The 22,783-nt window shown below is 47.4% G+C and overlaps 1 protein-coding gene across 1 annotated transcript; it reads left to right on the forward strand.

Moving 5' to 3' along the window:
- Positions 1–106: 106 nt before the first annotated feature.
- On the forward strand, positions 107–22,297 carry ST7L (suppression of tumorigenicity 7 like; the record flags this gene model as incomplete). The annotated part of the gene is made up of 16 exons (XM_084275970.1): positions 107–308; positions 1,200–1,282; positions 2,754–2,913; positions 3,423–3,477; positions 4,108–4,223; positions 5,769–5,847; positions 6,594–6,748; positions 7,223–7,320; positions 7,926–8,040; positions 9,532–9,604; positions 10,243–10,345; positions 13,333–13,483; positions 13,625–13,717; positions 16,325–16,464; positions 21,506–21,579; positions 21,809–22,297. 15 exons carry the CDS (start codon positions 107–109, stop codon positions 21,557–21,559), a joined length of 1,677 nt encoding a protein of 558 aa, XP_084132096.1. The 3' UTR covers positions 21,560–21,579; positions 21,809–22,297.
- Between the last annotated feature and the right edge of the window lie 486 nt (positions 22,298–22,783).

Here is a 22,783-nt window from a genome sequence, read left to right on the forward strand (position 1 = left end):
GCTCGGCCGGTAGGGGAGCGGGTCGCCCGCGCTGCCGGAGCCCGCCGGGCCCCGCCCCACCCCGCCGCGCGGCCCGCCCCTCTCCCGGCGTGCCCCGGCGGCGGCGATGGCGGACGGCGGCGGCGGCAGCGGCCGGGGGCTGCCTTGCCCCGGGGCGGCGGCGGCGCTGAGGCGCTGGGAGCAGCTGCGGCGGCGGGCGGCGGCGGCGGCGCCGTGGGCCCGCGGTATCCTGGCCGCGGCCGCCGGGCTCGGCCTCTTCTACGCGGTGCTGCGGGTGCCGCTGCGGCTCCGGGACAGCCTGGCGGCCGGTGAGACCGGGGCGCCGCGCCGGGGGGCTGAGGGCTCGCCGGGGGAAGGCCGCCTCCATCCATCCCTCCCTCCCGCCCGGCCCGCAGGCGGCGGGGCCGGGCTGCCGTAGGAGGGCTGCGGGGCTGGCGGCGGGGACCGTGTCGGGCCCGGCGCCCGGGCCTCCCGCAGCAGCGCACCGAGCGCCGGCCCCGGGGTTCTCGTTGCGCCGCCGGGTCTGGGGCCGCGCTGGTGGCCGGGGCTCGGCAGCCCCGCGCCGCCCCACCGCTGCTGCCCGAGCGCTCCTCGCGGCTGCCCAGCCCAGCCGTTGCCCGGAGGGGATCCCGGCCGCGTCCCCAGCCCAGGCCCTGTCGCGTCCGGCTGCGGGTCGGCACACAGCCCCGCTCCGCGGCCCGGCGGGGCTGGGCCTGCGGTGCCGGGGCTGGCGGTGGGCCGCAGAGCCGCTGCGGTTTGGGTCAGGGTCATGGGCAGAGCAGCGCTGGGCAGCTGCTCTCCCTGCCGTGTCTGTGTGCCCTGGGAATGAGGGGTCTGTGGGGAACGTTCGTTCCCAACACCGAGGGTCTCCTGTGCCCAGGTGGGGCCTTTCTGGTGCCGGTGGGATGCAGGGGGTTGGGGCTGTTTAGCAGCCCTGAGGAAACCTCAGGGTGCCTCATATCAGAGCTTACACTGGCCTCTTGAGGTTGGGCATGTAACCCGACCTGCTGTCACAGGAGCTTACAGACTGAAAACTGCACTGGAAAGGATTCTTTAACAAAACAAGCTTATCTGTAAGGTTACCAGCCCCCTATCCTGTTATTTCTTTGCCTAATACTTCGTTCAGGGCTGTTTAATAAAAAGCTATTTGTGTTTTCCTGTTCTGCCCGTTAAGCCTTTGGTTTTGTTTCTCTTGACAGTGACTGTGTTCTTAAGCACTTTGACTCCAAAATTCTACTTTGCCCTTACAGTGACCTCGTCTTGTATATCTGGACTGATCTTTGTAAGTAGTCTGCTTTTTAAAGCAACTTCAGCTCCTGTGGGAAGCGTTTACTGGGGGTAAATGCAGCTGGCCTTTTTCGGTCAGACTCTAGAGGGTGCCTTTGTACCAGGAAGGAACCTGCTACCCTGTAGCTGTTGTGGTGGCTCGTACCTCCTCCACCTCCTGTGCCTGGTGTACAGTGAGGCTCAGGGAAAGCTCTTGCACCTGGTTTAGAAATTCGGGCTTGTTTAAGGAGGTGCATGTCCATGTGTATGCCTGTGTGTGTGCATACATAAACATGCAAAACACATGCAAACTCTGCAGGCCTCTCTAAGAAAGTGCTGAGATTTTTATCACTTAAACCAGGTAGCTGAAGAGTGCAGCTTCCCATGGTAATTTGGGGAGGGGGAGGGTGGTTTGTGTGTCATCGTGTAGCTGCTATCTTAACGACTTTGGCATGAAAATGGGCAGGTAATTCAGCTCATCCCCACATGACAGAGTGCACAGAGGGGCTGACTCTGCATGAAGGGAGCACAGTCGTTCTGCCAGCGCAGCCGTTTCTGCAGCCACGATCCTCTGACCCTGGTGCATACTGTGCTATGCAAATCTTTTGGGCTAATACTCTTTTTTTTCACTATTAAAAGCTCCCTTATCAATTAACCCTGTTTAGCAGAATGTTCAAAATCTGTTTCATAGGTGATTTTCTTGTAGCCAGTATTAAAAAGTATCTTATTTATATGACAGAAACAACTAAGTAACCTTGCTTGGGCTTTGATGGAAAGCTTGGAGGAGACTTGTGTAAGGAGAGGGATTCTGCTAGTGATAATTCTTTTATGTAGGCTTGTTCTTAGGAGAAAAGCATGGTTATTATTCAGCCACTATTTATAGTAACCCTTCTTAACAAGTACAGTTTGTTCTTTCTGCATGGGAGGGAAAGTCCTCAGGTAAGTGGCTCCAGGGCTGGTGGAGGTCTTGGGGACTGTGATATATGGGCCTCTTTGAGAACATCAGAGATGGTAATAGTTTTGACCCAGAATTCCTGGAAAGTGAACTCAGTTGCTGCTGTTTCAGCCCTTCCTCTCTGAACTGCGCTGACTGACAGGACAGTCAGTTTATCTCTCCATCCAAGCTTTACTCTTCAGATTATTTTGCCAAACTACCCATCCTGCAGCTCTCCCCTCTGTGCCTTTCCCACCCAGGCCCTTTCTGAAAGGGTTCACAAGCTGCCCTAACGAGTTGGGGAGGGAGGGAGGGAGGGATGTATGCTGGACTAAAATGTTACTGGGGTTTTTTTTTTTCAGTCTCTTTCAAGTTATGTGGGTGATCAGGCCAAACAGGATGATCACTGTTAGTATGTATGCAGGGGAGCTCCATCCACAGTGATTTGCAAGGCGATGTCCTTGCTGTGAACAGCTGGGCTTCCTCTGGGGTGTTTATCTTGGAAGGGTGTCTCCTAAGGACACGTCTGGTGCTTTTTTTTTCTCCTGTGCAGGTGTTTGAGTGGTGGCACTTCCGAAAATACGGCACATCCTTCATTGAGCAGGTTTCTGTGAGCCACCTGAGGCCCCTCATCGGCGGTGTGGAGAACAGCCCCCCGGCCCCAGCAGCCTTCTCGGCTGGAGAGAATGAGGCGAGCAGGCAGAACATGCCAGGTGATGGTTCATGTGTGTCCCAGCAGCTTCCCTGGAGCTTCAGGGTGGCTGATTTGCACCAACTGGCTTTTAAATGGCCTTGTCTCTGTGTTAGTGCTTGGGAGAACCAGAGACAGGCCTGCATCTGCCAGTGTGTTAACAGTGGTAAAAGTAAACTCAGTAACCCTGTATCTTTGGTCTAAAACACTCATTATCAACACTCTGATACAGAAAATCTCTCACATTTAGCTAAAATTGTTTCAGTAAGCTTGGGTCCCTACTATTCTGAGTATGTGCAAGGTAATCATTGTGTGAGTCTAAATGGGAGTGTCTCACCTCTCCACCATGTTGCTGGGGAGCAAAAATATTTATGGGATAGCAGAAATGTATGAAGAGGATACTCAGGTTGTACAAAAGCAGCATTAAAGCAGCTTTTGGAAGTAAAATTGCAGGTGCATTGCTGTGTTGTAAAGGCAGGGGAGTGTTTCTTGTGCTCATCATTCAAAGAGTTGTTTGTTTGTTTTTTCCAGAGTGCAAAGTGTGGCGAAATCCTCTCAATCTCTTCAGAGGGGCAGAGTATAGCAGGTATGAATTGCTTTCATTGTGTATTTTTGAAACTGATTGGGAGCATACACATGACTTCTTCACAGAGGTTACTCTTGTAATATGGGGAGACAGCTGAGACTTGCAGAATTACAGGGGTGATTGATGCCAGTCCTGCATTTAAAAGGCATCTCTCCAAGCTCTGGCAGTTTCAATGTCAAGAATACAAATATTACTGTGACATCATCAGGGAGTTTGGAAGGGTAAAGTAGGAGAAAAATATTCCCAGAATGACTCCATCTTCCAGCTGTTACTACTTTATTCAGAGGCTGAGACTGATTCAGAATCTAAACTCTCCTTTATTAAACCGATCTGGCTGTGTTGTAACTTTCCTCATGTTATTTCATAGGAAAAGCTGCTTCCTAGGAAGCCAGTTTCTAACTTGTTTAGAGCTGTAGAATCAAAAAGACTTCTATCCCTTTACAGGAAGCTGCTTGGCAGCCTGTGCAGGTTTTGGAGCAGCAGTGAAAACCTCTGCTTAATAGCTCCAGTCCTGTGCTAATACCAACATCTCTGCACTAGCTTCAGGGGTTAAGCACGTGAGATGCTCCCCTCGGTATCAGCTTTATGACTTGTTAAGAGTGCCTCTGACTGAAATTCCTCCTGTTGAAGGTACATGTGGGTGACTGGGAAGGAGCCTCTTACGTACTATGACATGAATCTGTCTGCTCAGGATCACCAGAACTTCTTCACGTGTGATACAGATGCCCTTCGGCCTTCAGACACAGGTACCAGTGCCCTGTGTGTCACGTATGTGGAGGAGCCTCAGGGGGGTAGTTTTGATATTCCTCAAGGTACCCCAAGTTGTGATGAGTATTTTGTGAAAGGATAGCCTTTCTTTACTGCTTAGGAGGTCTAATAGAGGTATTTAAAGAAAAGAGGCTGTTTACCTGGCACTTTCTCTGCTGACTGAGGCTGTCAGGATCCTGACTGTCACATTTTAAGACCTCAAGCCTGATACTGAACTCCTGGATTGTGTGCTCAGCAGCCAAAGATGTGGTCTGAGTCAAACCTTAGTAAGGAACAGAGCAGTCTCCAGACTCCTTGCAGACACCGTCCTCTACCTGGTTATTGTCAGAGTAGGTGTGAACCGTTATCAATTTGTCACGTCCCCGGAGCGTTGCTTGGCTGTGACATGCTGGCTGTGAAGGATGTGGTTTTGCTTCACAAATGGACTGTATTGTCTCGCTTACTAAGCCAAGACTAATATTTTGTTTCCAAAAGAAAACTCCAACATTTTTCCACGTTACTCTTGCTGGACAGCAGAGGGGTTTGTTCCAAGAGAAACATGTATAGATTCTTCAGTTTCCTTATCGTCCTTGAGATAGGCCAGATATGTGACTCCACCAGCGTCAGGGTTTGGAGTTCTTACAGAGCTGAGACTTGGGGTGAAAGCTGTCGGTCCTGCCTAGAACATGGTAGCTCCAAGCATCTTGTTTTTCTTTTGCTGCAAGCTGGGTCTTGGTTTGGGCTTTCCATTCTTCCCCAGTGGGAGCAGAGTGGGGAGGAGCTGGAGTCGCTGCATCGAACTCTTGTTTGCTTGTTATCTGACCGTGGTTTGGAATCCAAGTTGTGGTTCAAGGGCCCCTTTTTGAATAGATAATTTTAACCCTTTTTAATTGTTGCCCAGAATTATTTTCTAATAAGCTGATAAATTAATATGGTGTATGCTGAATTGGCTTTGCTTTGTTATGCCACTCAAATATCCTTTGTAAATTTAAAGAGACGTTGTTTAGCCCTTTGTGGCCTGGTGGCTGTCTAAATGCAGAGGGGTGAAACTATACCTGTGCAAGGCACAGCTTATTCTTTCACTGTCATCTTTGAAGTTCTGTTTGAAAGCTTAAATTGGAGCTCTGTGCAGGTCCGTGCAAGAACCTGTGTTTAACAATTGCTCCTGCCAAGCTTTCAACAAGTCTGGGGAAACCTTTCCAAAAACCTCTCACAATTTAGGAGCTGTACATCCCCCTGGTTATGTAAGCTGCCTTTGCTCCTCGGTGTAGGAGGTCTGACAGGGTCACTGAACAATCTCCCTGGTGGTGGTGGTGCTTTTTTAAGTTAAATTTGGGGCATAATGAGAAGTTGGAAGATTCTGCTGCTGGTAGGAACTCAGGATGGAGTCAGAGCACTTGTTTATGCTTCCCTGTAGCCATCGTAGAGCAAACAGGAGTGTGCAGAGGGGGAGTGGGTGTTGCTGGGCTGAGGCACGAGGCGGTGGCTCCCAGGGGTTTTTTGTGGCTCTATCCCTGACCAGCCTTCCCATGTCTTTGCAACAGTTATGCAGAAAGCCTGGCGAGAGAGAAACCCCCAAGCCCGGATTAAGGCAGCACACCAAGCTTTGGAACTGAACAATGAGTAAGTTCAGAGTCTAAGTTCAATTGCTGTATTTCCAGTGTGAAAGGTGGAGCAGAGTGATCCCAAGCAACACCCTGCCCGCCCTCAGCTTCCCCTTCTGACCATGTTAGCAAAGTTCTGACTGGCTTAAGGGGACTTTAGGGACTGGGGGCTGACATTGCACTGAAGTGTTGAGCTACTCTATCAAAAATAGCTTCTCCCTTTGCCTTGGGAAAGATTTATTTTTTAAAAAACTCTTTCTATCAGTAGCAGTGACAAATGAGACCCCTTACTCCAGCATGGAGCTAAATTGGATATGAGATCATCTGTGTTTCAGAGAGGCATCGTGGTAACAGCTGTATTTGGAGTTCACAGATGCCACTCCTGTAAAGGATTTAAAAATAGTCCTGTAACACAAACCAAAGAGTTTCACACACTTCTCTGACTGGGTTGTTATGTAGCCCTGTTGTTTTTGTGTAAAATGTCTACCTCCTGGTTTTAACACAAAAAACCCTCTCCAGACAATTCCCAGAGCATTCTTAATACTTCAAGGAAAAGGGTTTACCAGTTCTTGCTTTTGTTCTTTCTCCAAATGTGTGTTTTGTGTGAGGCTCCTCATTTCCTGGCACTCCCCAGTTGAACTCAGGGCGATGTTTGTGCTCTGTCAGTGTGTGGATAGGAAACATGAGCGAGAAGCGCCCGTTTCCAGCCAGAAACACTAACCCCCCTCCCTCAGTCTCATCACCTTGGGCTTTTCCTCCTCACAGCTGTGCCACCGCCTACGTGCTCCTTGCTGAGGAAGAAGCAAAGACTATTGTGGACGCTGAGAGGTATTTCAAGCAGGCACTGAAAGCAGGAGAGCTGATCTACAGAAAGTCTCAGAACTGCCATTCCCAGAGCCCCCAGCACGAAGCGCAGCTGAGTAAGCACTCCTCAGTCACACACTCCTGTTGTGTGAGCAGAAATGGGAAACTGAAGTTGTAATTAGTGATTCTGGTTTGATTGCCAGTTCCTACTCTTGTAGCCATGTCTCTGTGTGGTGTGCTGTGGTGTTCTGTGCGTTCATCAGGGGCTGTCTTGCAGACGTTGCCTTGGAAGGTTGGATAGGTAGAGCAGGCTAAGAAGGAATTACTGTGTGTCAGCATCACCTCCTTTTATTCCACCCAACATTCTGGGGGAAAAAAGCAGATTTGTTTGTCATTTAAATAGTTAAGCACTGCTGGCATTGCTCTGGGTGGGCCTGGGCCAGGACAGTGTTGAGTAGCTATTGTGTGCTTTTATCTGTGGTTAGGGAAAAGTTCATGAGGTTTCTGTTTGGGAAGGGTAGTGAGAGGGAGAGTGAGGTAAAGATTGAAAGTGATAGACTAATTTTTTTTTTCCTCCTCTTTTTAATCAGGAAGAGACACCAATGTATTGGTGTATGTGAAGAGGAGACTAGCTATGTGTGCAAGAAAACTTGGAAGAATTCGAGAAGCAGTAAAAATGATGAGAGATGTAAGTAAAAAAGGAGCAACTCCTGGTGCTTTCAGTCACGTTGTCTGAACTGGTGGTTCAAGGATCCGTCCCAGGCATCAGCGTGAATCTAACTGAACCATTTTCCAGTGAGATTTGTACATCATCATTCATGATTTTTCTTTTGAGAACATTTTTTTTTACTAGTTTCTGCATCTGGGTTTGAAATTTATATGCAATGTTGTGTATTCACACTTGTGTTGTCCCCTCTCTTTCATGCTTGGCTCAAAGACTAACTGACTTTATGCTTCATGGTACTTTCACTTGCCTGAGGTGCATCACAAGTTGGTTTTGCATAGGAAAATAGGGCTGCCCAAAGGATCTCATTGTGGCAGATGTGTAAATTTGGGTTGAGAGTGTGTTGTATGAACCTCGGTGTCCTCTGTAGGTTTCTAGTGTTCTCTGGTAGGAAGAAAGCCCCACCTTAAGGCTAGAAATGATGCTGTTCTTTTCATGTTGCTGACATGCTGGTTCCAAACCCTGTGAAAGAACAGGACACAGAAAAAGCATATGTTATTGTACTGATTTCTGGTATTTCACGATTCAGGTGCAATTCTTCACCTGCCCAATTTATTTCTTGCTTGCAGCTGATGAAAGAATTTCCCCTCCTCAGCATGCTGAACATTCATGAGAACCTCCTGGAGGCACTGCTGGAGTTGCAGGCCTATGCAGATGTCCAGGCAGTTTTAGCAAAGTACGATGGTAAGTGATGTGTGCTGGGAAGTCCCCGTGTTCTCACCTCAGTGTGGGGGCTGTGGGCAAGGTGTGCCTGTCCAGAAGCAGATTGCCTGCCTGTGGTTTCAGCTAGCTGACTAGATTCCCTTCCCTGGCAGTGAATAGGCACACCCAGAGTGCAGGTCAGGTTGGTTTTTCTTTTGCATGCTGAGGTCACACTCAGGCAAGCTGAGTTGCATGCACACTATGCACTCCTGTTCCTGAGTTCCTTCTGATCTGTGAAGAAACCTGGGAGCTCACTGCTGTGATGGGGGATTATTTTAATCTCTCTTACAGCCGTGGTTGTGCCTAAATTCATCAGCTTTTTTCAGTCAGCACATAGTCCTCTAAGGAATTGATGTAAATAAGCTGGAAATGGGTGTTTTCCCTCCTGTCACCTGTCACTGCAGTTGCCAGAGAGAGCAGCGTGCGAGCCCGCTGCACCTTAGCGCACAGAGGGAGATCAGTGGTGTGCAAACTTGGGACCTTCCAATGGTAGCAGCCTTTCACTTTCCATCTCAGCTGAGACATTTCAGGTGTTGTGCAAGTCTAGAAAAGGCTAATAAAATACATATTCACTTCCTTACAGTCCTCAGAGGCTTTTTGCCCCCTGTGTGTGACACCCCAGCAGCTCCTGTTCCTCTCCACATGGATTCTTACCAACTGAAGGGTTGGCTCTTTTTGCCCTGCTTCTTTACATTACCATCAAGAGTCATGACACTTTTTTCTTAAGAAAAAAGTTGCTGATTTTTTTCTAAGCATCTGGAAAAATGAGTATGAGCTTCAGACTCTCTGTAGCACCCCAGTGTTTTGCTTGACACGACAGCCAGACTTCCAGTAAGTGATGGACAAGCCCAGGATGGGATTTACAAAGAAAGCAAGAGCCCTCTGACTATACACAACATGGTACTTGGGAATTAGACCCCAGACTTCGTCTGCTTTTAAAGTAAACTTATACTGTGGAGTGCTAACCTTCTAATCTGTAATTGTCAGCTCAAACTTGGCCTCAGATATTTTACAACTAATAGAATTTTTCCCCATGGAACTGGAAAAGAATGGAGATTGTGTTTTCATTAAGATTTGTCTACCTGTCTGAAATGTAGTCACTCTCAGTATTGTGTCAAACTCTCTGTTAGGGTACAGTTGCAAAAGTAGGTAAAGTTTAGGAGCTGATTTTAAACCTTTGTGGGTTAATAGAGAAAAAGTATGCTGTTCTGAAGTGGGTGTTTGAATTCAGTTTTGGCACCTTGATAGATTTAGAACCAAAAATTACTCTTTACCACCTAACTCTTGAGTTTTTAATGTAAGACTGAGTGGTGACCAGAAAGACTGCAGAGAAATTCAAGGTTCCTGATCACAGCTGAAACATTCCAGATGTTTTGTTCGTTGTCTGCTCAAGTAAAAATATTTAAGCTCAAAGGATGTGGCTTTAAAATGTCTGTCTTGCCTTACAGCTTAATTATTTTATTTTTATCATAGATATCAGTCTTCCCAAATCGGCAGCGATTTGTTACACAGCAGCTCTGTTAAAAGCCAGGGCTGTCTCAGAAAGGTAAGCAAGCATGGGTGGGAAAACATTTGGGCTCTGCTGAGAAACAGGAGTTAAAGGTCCAAATCCAGTGTGTAGCAATTACATTTCTAAGAGTAAGTTAAGTGTCCTTGTATATACATATATATGTGCATGTGTAGGTAAACGTAACGTAAAGGGTCTTCTGAGCATCCATAAAGTTGTTACAGGTGAAGATGTTTTCCAGGAGCCCATGTACACACATGAGCCTTCCTGTTAGTTCTGTTTGTGGGGTCTTGTGAGGCTCAGCAGTTCTGTGTGGTGTGGATAGGGCACAGGGTATCTGCAGTAGCTGGTGCTGGCTTTTCACTCGGGTCTGTTTGCACAGCTGATCTGAGCTGTATGTATCCTCCAAGTAGGTGATGCTGTAACTGCCTTCCAAAGCCTGGGCACTCAATTACCTTACCTGATTGACAGGGAGTTTCAAAAAGTTAACCACAGCTCTGTCACAGGGGCATGGGTGGCAGTCAAGGTACCAAAATGACCATGCACGTTAGTCTCCTAGAACAGTTTGTTTCTCTTCCTTGATAAATCAGTCAATTTTAATGACCTCCAAGCATACAATGCAAATAAACACCTGGGTAGCATTTATGGCTTTAGTTCAGCATGGGTTTTCCCTTCAGGTTCTCCCCAGAAACTGCCTCCAGAAGAGGGCTGAGTACAGCAGAAATTAATGCTGTGGAAGCAATTCACAGAGCTGTGGAGTTTAACCCTCATGTTCCAAAGGTAAGAGTAGTATTCTGTTTCCTTTTGGACCACTTTTTATTGTCTTCTGAAAGAAGCCACGTTTTGTATCATCTTGTTATTGGAGTTTTTCTAGTCCCATCTTTTCTTGCAACTGGTTGTAACTCCAGTTGCTGTTGAGTTGTTAAACACACCAGTGTTTATATCACAAGTGTTTGCTGGTTGGCATGAGTTGTTGGCAGTAGATGATGATCAAACAGTGTTTTTTGTGAGAAATTTAAACTCAGAATTTATAGAAAGTCCAGTGATGTACTAATGAAGCCCTTTATTGGGTAAGGATAAGCATCAATAAATACCAATTTAGATACTTAAAAATCCCTGAAGTCAGTTTAAGTTCCCCAAACAATAACCACTCACTCATTTCCATATGTTCCTTGTGCTGTGCTCCCAAGCACAGCTCCAGAACTCTCCTTACTGAAAGAGCCACAGTCCCTTATTTTCTGCATCCACATGCAACCCAGGGAGTTGGTGTTGCTGCAGCAGTTCAGCGTCTGGCATCGCTCGAGCAGCCAGCGGATTCCACTGAGCGCTGGGTGAAAATAACCCCACCTTGCTGTAGGAGTGCTGGTGATGCGCTGGGTTTGAAACCTTGAATGCAGGAGGCTGGCTTAGTGCTGGGCCTAATCCCCTGCAAATGATCGTGGAGTCCAGCTGACTGTTGCTGTGGAGGCTCGAATTATCCCGCCGCGCTGCTCTGTCTGCCTGTCCAGTCGAATAGAATGTGCACTGAGAAAGCTAATTGCTCGGAGAAATTGCTGCTGGTTTGCATGACTGATCAAGAGCCCAGCAAGTTCATTTCAGACAGTCTCAGACAGATTTTTCTTTAGCCTCTGCCTTTAGGGGAAGAAGATTATAGCGCATTATCATTATCTAAAAGTTCTTTTATATTGTATGTCCTCCAGTTGTTTCAGGAGCCTCATGTACCTTTGTAAAGAGGTTGGATACCATTGCAAAGGGGCTCTTTGCAAAATATGCTCCGTAGTTCTGCAGTCACAGATGCTGATTCCAGGTTTCAGCAATTTGATCTTCTCTTCTAGTGCTTCCTGGGTTTTTTTTTCCAATATTGCCTCAAAAGACCCATTTATTAGAGGGCAGGGCAGAATTTGGCTGGTGCTGGCTACCAGAGCTCTGAAACGTTCATGAGCAAAGCAAGCAAGTGAACAAGGGTCCAAACACATGAAGTAACTTGCCCTGTGGGTTACAGGGGGGCCAGTGGGGATGAAAATCGGGGTTTGAATTTGCAGTTCATGGACTAAAAATGAGTGTGTAAAGCAGAGATCCCTTTGTTTGCATCTGGTCAGAGTGGTTGTCTTTGCACATAGCATCAGTTTGCATAAGGAAAATGAAGTAAAGTTTGTTTCTCTTTGCTCTGAGCTATGCTCTGAAAGGCAGGGCTTTCTTTATAAAGCCAGGAAGGCATCTTACAGTGCTGGCAAGCTGCTTCTCATCAGAGATCTGTAACTCCAGTTCAGTAAGGCATGAAACAACCCTTCCCAGTCGCCTTCTGAACATTTCACAGTGTGTATAAATGTTCTTCTTAAACCTGCCAACACCAAGCTACTTCCAGTAGGGATAACCTTGCTGGTGTATGGCTAAGCACGGGCAGGAGAACCTGCCAGGCCCTGGGGTTCTCCTGTTTGTGCTGTGACAAGGGTGCAGGGCAGGGGAAGGTGGGGGTCAGCGTTGGCACGCTGCAGCAGTGCTGGCAGTGAGGCTCCATCACTGCCTTTGTCTCATCCCCCTCTGCCCACTGGGTACCACTGGAAGGTGGGTGCTGCGGAGGGCAGGAGGAGTCAGGGCAAGGGTCAGATATTTGAGCCCATTTTCCCACAGCAGCCCTGTGTGAGTGATCCTTCCCTGGGTTAAAAAAAAAATCAAAAAAATGGAAGAGGATTAGAGGGGATTAGCAAGAATATTACCCTCTGGAGTGCAGGCCCAAGGCAGTGAGAGAAGAACCTAGCCAGGCAGTAAATGTGCTTTATTTGGCCGGGGCACAACCCCTCCTACATTCCTTCAAGAGTCTGAATGGGAAAAGTTAAGTCCTCAAACTGGATTAGTAAATAATCTCATAGTTTGTGGCATCTGCTGAAATAAATCAGCGAGTTAGCTGCATTCTTACACTTTGGGAGACAGTCAAAGGAATTGCCAGCCAGATTGATCAAAGATGTGGATTAACTTTGGCTGTTATTGAATGAGACACTCTATGTTAGGAGAGAGCAGCTCACAGGTAGATACTAGAGCTGATTCTGTCATTTCATTCTTGTAAAAATTACTCATCGGTTTTTAAAAGCCAAGTCAAAGCGAATACCTGTCTGTTCTCAGTGTCCCATGAGAAGTCGAAATCGCATGTCCTGTGTTTCAAGGGAAATGGAAAATGATTAATCCTTGTGTTCACTGACCCATCTGTGCATCACACGTTCTGCTGGTGGGGAGAGAGAAGGCTGAAATGAAAGAAATCTGAAATCAGAGATACGTTGTGGTAGTCCAGCAGAGCCACGTGAACCCCAGCTCTGCCTGGGTTTGGTTCATTGTTCGTTGGTTTAGCAGACTGACACTTTCTGGTGTGCTGCTTGTAACTGGGAGCTGACACGTACTCAGCCTTCTACACTGAAGCTTCCAGTGGCTAAAGGATGAGCAAAAATACCATTGGTTTGAGGTTTCTGTATTAGCCTGAACTGGCAGCTCATGAGTACCCAAACTGTGGCATTATACCTCATGTATATTCCACAAGGATGTATTTTTACTCTGCCTTGCTGAAGGTGCTTTTTTTCTGATGCTTTGTGTGTGATAACCTTAACTGAAGAGCCTTGTGTGTGTTTGCTGTGTGTGCTGGATCAGGACTGGGATGTTTCCTCAACAGGTAGAAGCTGGCCCCTCTGTGATGTGCTCTGTTGTTCCTCATTTATGTTTCACAGTTCAGGACTTTGAATGTGCCATGTAACCGAGCGTGCTTTCCTTTTTTCTTTCAGTATTTACTAGAAATGAAAAGCTTAGTGCTACCTCCAGAGCATATTCTGAAACGAGGGGACAGTGAGGCAGTTGCTTATGCTTTTTTTCACCTGCAGCACTGGAAGAGGATAGAAGGGGCTCTAAATCTGCTGCACTGCACGTGGGAGGGCAGTAAGTATCTCTGTTTCATTTCTTTCTGTACAGTAGACTAATCTCTCTGCCTTTGTGCACCTCAGACATGATTGGTCCTCTTTGTGAGGAGCTGGTTGCTGGGTTTGGGTACAGATCTAATGCCACTCACTCTTTTTCCAGCCTTTAGGATGATCCCATACCCGTTAGAGAAAGGGCATCTTTTCTACCCCTATCCGAGTTGCACAGAAACAGCAGACAGAGAACTGTTGCCAAGTAAGTGGTTTCTAAGCAGTAATGATAATAAAACATCGCTGAGGATGTGTCCAGTTTGTGGTATTCTGTGTTTACCTTAGGGTGGTTTTTAGTGAGAGCTTCCCGTGAGGGGGATCGAGCTGTTTGTTGATGTCCTTCCCAAAGCATCCTGAGGCACTTGACGTGTGTGTGGTACACGTTGGCTTGAATCTGTAATAACCTGAGTCCCTCAGAGGTGCAGTCTGGGTGGGGTACCTCCAGGCTAAGCTGGGCCAGCTTTGACAACAGCCAAATGGACAAGTTCTTTCAATTTCTTTTAAAAGAAGTCCTGGCTTTGGCTACTGCTGTAGAGGAGCCGTTTCCTTTTAGCAAGGAATAAACACATGGCTCCAATCCTGTGCTCAGGTATCTAGCAGAACCTGTCCCTGATCTTATAGACAACCCTTGGTTAATCTGTAGCTTCCTAGCATATGTATTGCTTTCCATCATTAATTCATTGGCATGTGCTTGATGGACAGTATGCTTCCTGCAACATCTTAGCCATGCAGGGACTTTTATGGATTTACAGTACCAACATGGTAAGTCTTCCCCAGCTGCCCACTGTTGCAGGATGACTTGATGCCATTATGAGCCTATGTGTATTTTTTTTTAGGTATGGCAAAGAAACTAAATCATAAAGGCTCATCATATTTAGGAAAAGAGCTTTAATTTACATTAGAATTGGACTGATAATTATCCATGCTAATAGAATTCCTTTGGGAGGGGGAACTTCTACGTTGTGAAGAAACACAAGTCCCAGGGGACTGGAAAGGGCTACTGCAAATGCACCAGCAGACCCACTGAGACCACAGCTGTGGAAAGGAAAACTACACCTAACGTGTTTCTATTTAAAAGCCTGAAGTTATATTTAAAATGTGTAATTTAAATTTGCCCCCAGACTGCTTTAAATTACTCATTTCTCACTTATGCAGGATATTGCACAAGGAATTCCTTGGTTAGCAACTAACCCTGAATTGTCGACTTCCCAGCACCATTAAACCCAACACATGCAGATATTTCAACACGATCACTCGCGCATTCCTGTTGGGTTTTAAATATAAAACTACCCATAAATAAAATCATCTTAACACTTTTATTGCAGCACTTCCTCAAGAAATCTTGACACTTAATTTTATTTTATTTTTTTTAAATTTATCTATTTCAAATAATGTTGCCCAAATTAAGGATTCAGCACAACCTGGTCTGACCAGTAACAGTTCTGCAGTGGCTGGGACCATCCAGAATCATCTGCAGTTGTCTCTTTTGGATAGACTTTAATTTGGCTATTTTGGATTTATTTTAATTTCCCAATGTAGGGGAGAAACTAGTGCAGAAAGAATCCTGCCTGGTTTTGGGGTTTTTTAATGCTTTCCTAACTTATGTTGGGAACTTTCCTAAATGCTACTGCTCCATGTTCTAAGAATCAGGTGAGATTCTGTGGAGCAGGAGAGCATCAGCCTGTTCTGTAATAGACGGGTGGTTTCTTTGCTTGCTGGGTGGAGTGTGTTGCTGCTGAGCTGTGTTGTGGCTGAGCAGGGCTGGTTGCACCTTAAGAAGGGGAACTGTTAACTCTGGGTAACATTAAACACCTCTGATAGGCATTAGACATGGAACTCTGGATGTTGTGCTCCAACAGAAGCAAAACCAGACCCACTCTTGCTGGGCTTGCTCCTACAAGAGCAGCTCTCAACTGCCAGCCTTCAGAACAGTAACTGGGGGGTAAACAGGCTTCTTCCTCCTCAGGCTTCAGTTTAAAAATGAATACAATTGTATTTTCTGATTTTATTAAAAGGTGTATTTAAGTTTTGAGGCTTTTGTTTGATTTTATAAAACGGCTTCTCGGGAAGCACACAGGCCTTTCATGGTTACTTACACCTATAGAAACTATCCTTTTCTTAGTGTAAAATCCCTTCAGAACCCCTGGGTCAGAGTCAGAGCCAGAGCTGCTGGTATTCAGAGCCTGTAATTGCATGTTCAGCACACGGGTGCTCAGCTGGTACCCAGTAGTAGGTCCCAGGGTGCTGACAGCTCCACATGCCAGCCCTTAGCCCATCTAATCACCTTCCTTGGATTTTGTTACCCTAGGTTGGAAATTGCAAGGAGCTGCTACGTGCAGAATTTATAACCTGGTCCTGGTACTGTTTGCTTTGAGGTCTGCTCTGTCAGCTGCTAACGAAAAAATTTACTGTAGCCTACCAAGCAGGAGTCTTTGGAATGGCTCAGGGAGCTGCCTTGCACGTGTACATACTGTGATGGTGGGTTGTGACTGGCTGAGTTTATAGGATAGGGAGATGGGCTGTTCTCTCCAGGTGACAGGATCCTGCAGCTCTGCCCTGTTAAAAGAGTATGTACCAAAAACAGCCTGATGAACTGCTTCATAAAACAAACCCCACACAAGTGAAGGAGATTGGGAGAAGGATGTAATGAAGCATTTAGTGCAGGGGAAACAATTTCAGAGCTTTAAGTACTGGGACATAACATGCTGCACAAGTGTTATGCTTGTCTAGAACTGGGTTACAGGGCTGTGTCAGTAACTCCTGAACCTGTCCTCAGCTATCAGATGTGAATGTTCTTTGTTTTCCCTTCCAGCGTTTCATGAAGTCTCCGTCTACCCCCAGAAGGAGCTTCCCTTTTTCATCCACTTCACAGCAGGGCTCTGCTCCTTCTCAGCGATGCTCGCCCTCCTCACACACCAGTTCCCTGAGCTGATGGTGGTTTTTGCTAAAGCTGTAAGTCTTCCCTCTCTCTCAGGGCTTGCTTTGGGGGGGGTTGAGCCCCAGGGTGATGTAGGCTCTGCTCAGTCTTGGCTGTGGAGCACGAATTCTTTTATCTCCTTTTGTAGTGATCTAGAGACAAACACCTGGTGAAATCTGGGCAAAGGGTCTGTTTTGTCCAGAAGGTGAACTGCTGCTGTAACACACCATGGCTGGAGTTTGCTCTCCTCTGGTGAGAGAGCAGGGTGCTCTCACCAAATAAGTATGTTGCCTGGAGAATTTGGGGAGTGGGTGAAAGGCAGGGTGGGTGCAGGGAAATGCTCTGTTCCTCAGCACTGGGAGCTGGTAGCGTGATGGGAGTGGAACAGCCCAGAACAGAGGTAGAGTAACCATTGCCTTCCGAGCCAGGCTCAGAAGTGGTTTAGCTGTCACTTCACCTGCTGGGAACTAGACCTATGGCTTTATATCTCCTCTGGTTCTGGTTGCTGGATGGAGAAATGGTCAGTGACCACAGCTCTGTCATTTGAGTGCCGGTTCAGGGACAGAAACTGGACTTCAAAATGGCAATCATGCTTTTAGCTGGATCTGTTTCTAATCTGTGCTGCTTTAAATGTGTCTAAATGTGCCTGGTCTTGAGCCCTTTGTTCTGTGAGTGCCTTCCATGCCCATCTCCTTTCCCTATCTCTTTGCCCTGTGCTTTTTAGGCTTTCATTTCCTTGTTCATTCATTGCTGTTGTCTGTAACCTTGCCATTCCCTGGCTGAAAGCTAGGCTCTCTTACTTCCACTGAGGGAAAAGCTGCATGGACAGCTTCCCCTCACCACTCCTCACGCAAAGCCAGGCAGTGTCTTTGCCCTCTAGGGAACTGTGGATCTCACACAGTAGAACTGAGTGAGAATGAAGAGCTCTGACCTCTCAATAAATCCCTTCTAGCTCTGCTGGTCAGAGCAGAGGGTGGAAGGTGTCAGGCTTTCTTGCTGTTGTTGCAGCAGGTAACAGAGAGCCAGGAGGTCACTCTGAGTACAACTCTGTTCCTAAAAGCTCTGGCTTTGCTGGTGACTGTAGTGGCAGTGTCCAAGGCACGCAGGTCTGAGAGTGGGGCCTCATTTCCACACGGTTCTGTTGATCTTTGTGTTGGAAAATGTAGTTGGACATGCCAGTGACAAATTTCAGTGCTGCTCATAATTGGCTGGGTTCGTGGTAACTAGGGTCTAACTATCTGCTTGATTAATTCTGTAAGGACTGCATTAGCAATGTTGTATGATTTCCAAAGAGATAGAAGGTCAAATGTTATGCTAACAAAGAATTGCTTGGTGAAGTTCTCTCTGCTGGGTTTCTTGAACCAAAAAAGTCTCTGTATGAGTTAGTTGGCTTTGCATAATGGCATTATGAATGTCAAGTGACGTGTCCCAGTGTAGGGAAAAGTCTCCCAGGGTTTGGTCACTTGGCAGTGTGTTTATATGGCATTTTTCTGTATGAGAGGGTAGATAGTGGCTGTTCCCCTGTGAAGGTCACCAGAAAGCATGTGTGTCACTGTCACCAGCCACCTCACAGCGGTGGTGGCACGAAGGGAATCGTGCTGCTTCACACTGGCAGAGGTGTGTTGAGATACACAGCCAGGAAGTGAACTGTGTGTTCATCTCCTGAGAAGGAAACACCACCTTGGGTGTCCTGCTGCTTTAGGTAGAACTGATCTTAACTCCCAGTCAAACTCTGATGACTAATATTCTTCCTCATTCTAACAATGAGGTGGTTGTTCTCTTGATCCCATTCCTGATGCTCTCAGAAGCTTTCAGAACACTTGTAAGACACAAGGCTGTTCAGTGCCAAAGCTGATGTGTCTTTATCCATGGATCACTTCAGCATTTTAACCATGGATAAAGCTGTGATGGCTGCTAGGACTTCATAGAGCATTCCGTCATGTTCTGAAGGATGTGGCAGTAGCATCTCATTGAATTTTTATACTGAAAGTGGGAATTCACCTTCTCTTTATTGGCATCTCTCTCCCCACCCAAGGACACTGTCATAAACCCATTATTGTTTGCTGTATGTAGTGTTATATCTGCAGGTAATTCCAGGACTTTCTAAATTATTTTTTTTCCTCTGTGTATTTTATTTCCATTGTGTTTAATGATGATTTGTTTAAACTTATTAAATGCAGTAATTTAAGGTGATAAAGTTCTTTCTAGATGGCAGATATCTGGAGTGCTTTGGCCTTAGTGGAAAAGTGACACAAACTCCATTTCCAACAAACCTTTGAATTGCTGGAAACTCAACAAACCTAGAACAGTTTTAGGAATGACAACTGGAAAGTGTCCTGTATAGGGGACGTTTCACGAGCGAGCTCTGAGAGACAGATACGACTACTTAGATTGCATTTCAGTTGCTTCTCAATCAAACTGCTGCTTCCAGCAGTTGCCTGCAGCAAGCTGCATGCCTCAGAAGGGGTTTAAGATCTTGAATACCTTCCTATCGACTTGAAAAGTCAGAGTTTACATATTTTCATTTGTTAGTGCTTGAGTTTGTTTCCTCCGTAATAAATCACAGCGTAAACCTTGGCAAGTGGCTAAAAATATTCCAAGTGGCCAAAAATCACAATGAAGGGTTTACTAGTTCCAATGTACACAGCATGATGCAGCACGGGCAGGGCTGAGCCCTGGCACGGGCGTCGTGCCGGCTCCCTCGGCAGCGGCAGCAGCAGCAGCCTGGCCTCGTGCTGCCCGGCCCTGGGACACGGCGCCAGAGGGATTGTCGCTGGTCTTCACAGAATCACAGGGGTTGGAAGGGACCTGGAGAGCTCCTGGGGTCCAACCCCCCTGCCAAAGCAGCTCCCCAGCTCATCTTGCACAGGGTGGTGTCCAGATGGGGCTGGAATCTCTCCAGAGATGGAGTCTCCACACCCCCTGGGCAGCCTGTCCCAGGGCTCCCTCACCTTCACTGGGGAAAAGTTCTTCCCCAGGTTGGTGTGGAACTCCCTGTGCTCCAACTTGCAGCCATTGCCCCTTGTCCTGTCCCCACAGACACTGAAAAGGGGCTGCCCATTCCCCCTGCATTCCATGCTTAAGATACTTATAGACATTAATTAGATCCCCCCTTAGTCTTCTCTTCTCAACCCCAGCTTATTCAGTCTCTCCTCACAGGGGAGATGCTCCAGGCCCTTAATCATCTTTGTAGCCCTTCTCTGGACTCTCTCAAGGAGATCCCTGTCCTTTTTTTATCTTGTGCAGGTGGAAGGGTTTGCAGGCTCTGGGGACTGGTGCTGGGTGAAGTGCTCAGTGCTTACTGCTCCGGAGGGGGCTTCCTAGCTCGCTCGCAGCTCTTTGAGGAGGGGAGAAGGCACCGTGGGAGTCAGGGGTGGTGGAATGGGCAGCGGCAGAGCTGTGCATGAGCTGCAGAGTGGGCAGGAGCTCAGCCTGCCCCATCTCCTGGAGAATCACTCTGTTCTCCATCTCCAGACAGCTCTGTTTCTGAAGTAGTTGCTGATCTGAATCCTCTCAGTAAGTGACAGCAGGGAGGAGGTGTGCAAAGGGGCGACAGAAATCCAGACAGCCCCATGAGCAAGCTCCTGTCACATAAGACAGCTGCTGTTGCAGCCACAGACAACAGGGTCTGGTTATTCTTCATTCAGTATGAAGTTTGGGGTTTTAATAATTGCACAGGTGGAGAACTGGTAGGTGTGTTACCTTGCAAAAATGACATTGCACAGCTCCCTCTGTAAGGCCTTACAAAGAGATGGAGGAGTCTGCTCTCAGGAGAAGCAGAGTGGCAGCAGGCACTGTAAATAATCTTCTCAGAAGTTCCTGAGAGCAGCTAACAAGCTTATCTTCTCAGGAAAGCAGTCCCATTTTTTAAGGAGACCCTCATGCTGCTGGAGTAGATGATATTAGTTTAATATTAAAGTACTGAAAAAATATCCCAGCAGCGTTCCTGCTGAGTCCTGCTGAAAACAGCTTCCTTGTTCAGGGAACTGGGCAGAATCTGATGGTCCATGTTCCAGGGTGTTTTGATATGGATCGCTTGGTATTTTCACAGCAAAGGAAGAAGTCATGGGACTTAAAAATTGGCTAATTTCTATGATTGTGAGATTAGGAGAAAACATTTCTCGTCCGGGTTGCTCGCGGCTCCCCATTAGAGGATCCCTTGCCATTGTGCTGATAGCAGCCATCCAGAGCCAGAAAGCAGGGCTAAACAGAGCCCTGTCTGGCATGTCCTGCTTTCTGTGACACTCTGCTTTACTTTCAGAACAAATCCCCCTACCACTTTCCCCAAAGCTCATTAAGTGAGACTGGAGAATTAACTTTTTAGCCAGCTGCTGAACTTTTCATATTTATAAACACTTGAGTCTTTTGCTTATCTAAGAGAAAATGTGTATAGTTTGGAGATGTGCACTTCCCTGCCAATGTGCAGTGAGTGGTTCTACACTTCATAGAGAGAAAGCCTGAAGTTTCCTGTCACAGCTGAGTGTCGATGCCAAGGGCAAAGGTTCCTTGCCTCGCTAATCTACATCTTAACTCATGCACTTAATGGGAAGGTGCCACACACAAACAGGCAGGGGAGAAGCTAGCTGCAGTGAAAAGCTCCTGCGCTGCTGCGAATGTTAGGTTTTAAAAGCCTTTTTAATGTAATATTTCAGGTTATGATAGAAGCCAGGAGGGCTGGAGTAAAACCCTCAAAGTAAATGAGTCCTGTCACTGCTGCCTGGTGAACAGAGGGTTTGTGCGGGGATAACGCGGGTCCCAGTGGGAGCCTTGGGGGATGGGTTGAGAAGGTGCAGGGCAGTTTGCACCATTTGTTTCAGCCTAATCTTTGTTTCTGGAACTGTTCAGATGGCACCTAGAGTATGGACCCTGTCTGGAGGCACGGGCCGGCCTTGGAGGATGGTGTGTTCGGCTTTCACACATGTGCCTTGATGACCTGTGAATAATCCGTGCCTGAATGTCCAAGAAAGGGCACTACCCTCCTCCCAGTGTGCTCAGTGCTGGAAGCACAGTGCTGGGAGCAGCTGGAAGGGGTGTAGTGGAGAGAAACACCCTCCTGACCCATCCTGCTTTGCCTAGGTGCTGCGGGTGCTGTGGCCGGTGAGCGCTCCCAGCGTGCGGACCTCCAGCTGAGCGGACCGACCGTGCTGTGGGTGAGTGGGTGAGCCTGCAGCCATGGTGTCCCATGGGGCTTTTTCTTCTTTCCTGTGTCTTGGCTGGTATGTAGAGATTGCTGCCAGCCTGTGTTCTGGTGTCAGTGGCAAGGGGGGTGTGGTTACTTTGAGGGACAGGCCCAGGGAGTGGTTTTGTTCGTGCCTTGAGCACATAAAAGGCTGTTGGCTTTCCAGCTGGTTTCTCCTTGCTGTGTTCTGTTTCTTCCAGTGCTTTGGGACTTGTCACCCTTCAGCTTCGTTACAGAAAACATTGAGGGGTCCTGCTGCCCAGTGTCTGCCATCAGCTGATTCTTCGATTCCATCGTGGGCACGAGCCTCCCCCCACAGGTTGTGCCCCTTGACCTGGGGGCAAAGAAGAAATCTGTGCAGCTCAAACTGGCTCCTTTGACCAGCTTCCCCGTTGGTAATGGCACTTAACGTGTGACTTTCTTCTTTGGCCCTAGTCTGTAATCATCCAAGGAAATACTTTTTGTTGAGCAATACCTTACTGCTCTCTCATTCACTTGTACAACTGGAAGCTCGGACTTCCTCTGTGAGAAAGGAGAGGACACACACTGAGCAGATGTTTGGAGTAGTGACACTTCCCTCTCAGCCACAGATGCACCAGATAATTGGCTTAGATTTCGTTTCATAAGCCTTTTCCAAAATATTTGTGAGCAGCAAAGTATGGTTCTGCTTTCTTTATTAAAAGGTTGCTTCTCAACACGCTGAGTTTGTTGACTTCTTAAGCATCTGTTGAATACAGATCACAGTGTGCAAGCACTGATTGTTTCTTCTGTATCTTACAAGCTTGTGTTAGAGAGAATGGTAGTATAGACTCCTCTCTTTCCTATTGTTACCTCTTTAGATGTAATTGTGCATCTTTTTGTCTCTGAAACCACTTTCCTCTGAAGAGGAGGGTGGTTTCTGAGCATGGGAATCTTTTGGGGAGACCTGGACGGTCAAGTGTTACTCCTAAGTCCTGTGGCTGTTGATACCCAGGCTTGAAGAGACCTGCAATGCAGAGGCTCCTCAAAGGCATCACATCATCTGTGGTCCAGCCAGGAGGGTTTGTTTACTGCAGAGGTGAAGGGATGGCTGTGGCAGCCAAGTGGTTTGGGGTAATTGTGTGACCTCCCTTCCTACTCTCCCCATCAGGGAGAACGTCGGCTCACACTGGGGCTGCTTGGTGGTGAGGAAGCAG

Source organism: Gallinula chloropus (assembly GCF_964237585.1).
Source record: "Gallinula chloropus genome assembly, chromosome: 27".
In the NCBI taxonomy this organism is placed as follows: Eukaryota; Metazoa; Chordata; class Aves; order Gruiformes; family Rallidae; genus Gallinula; species Gallinula chloropus.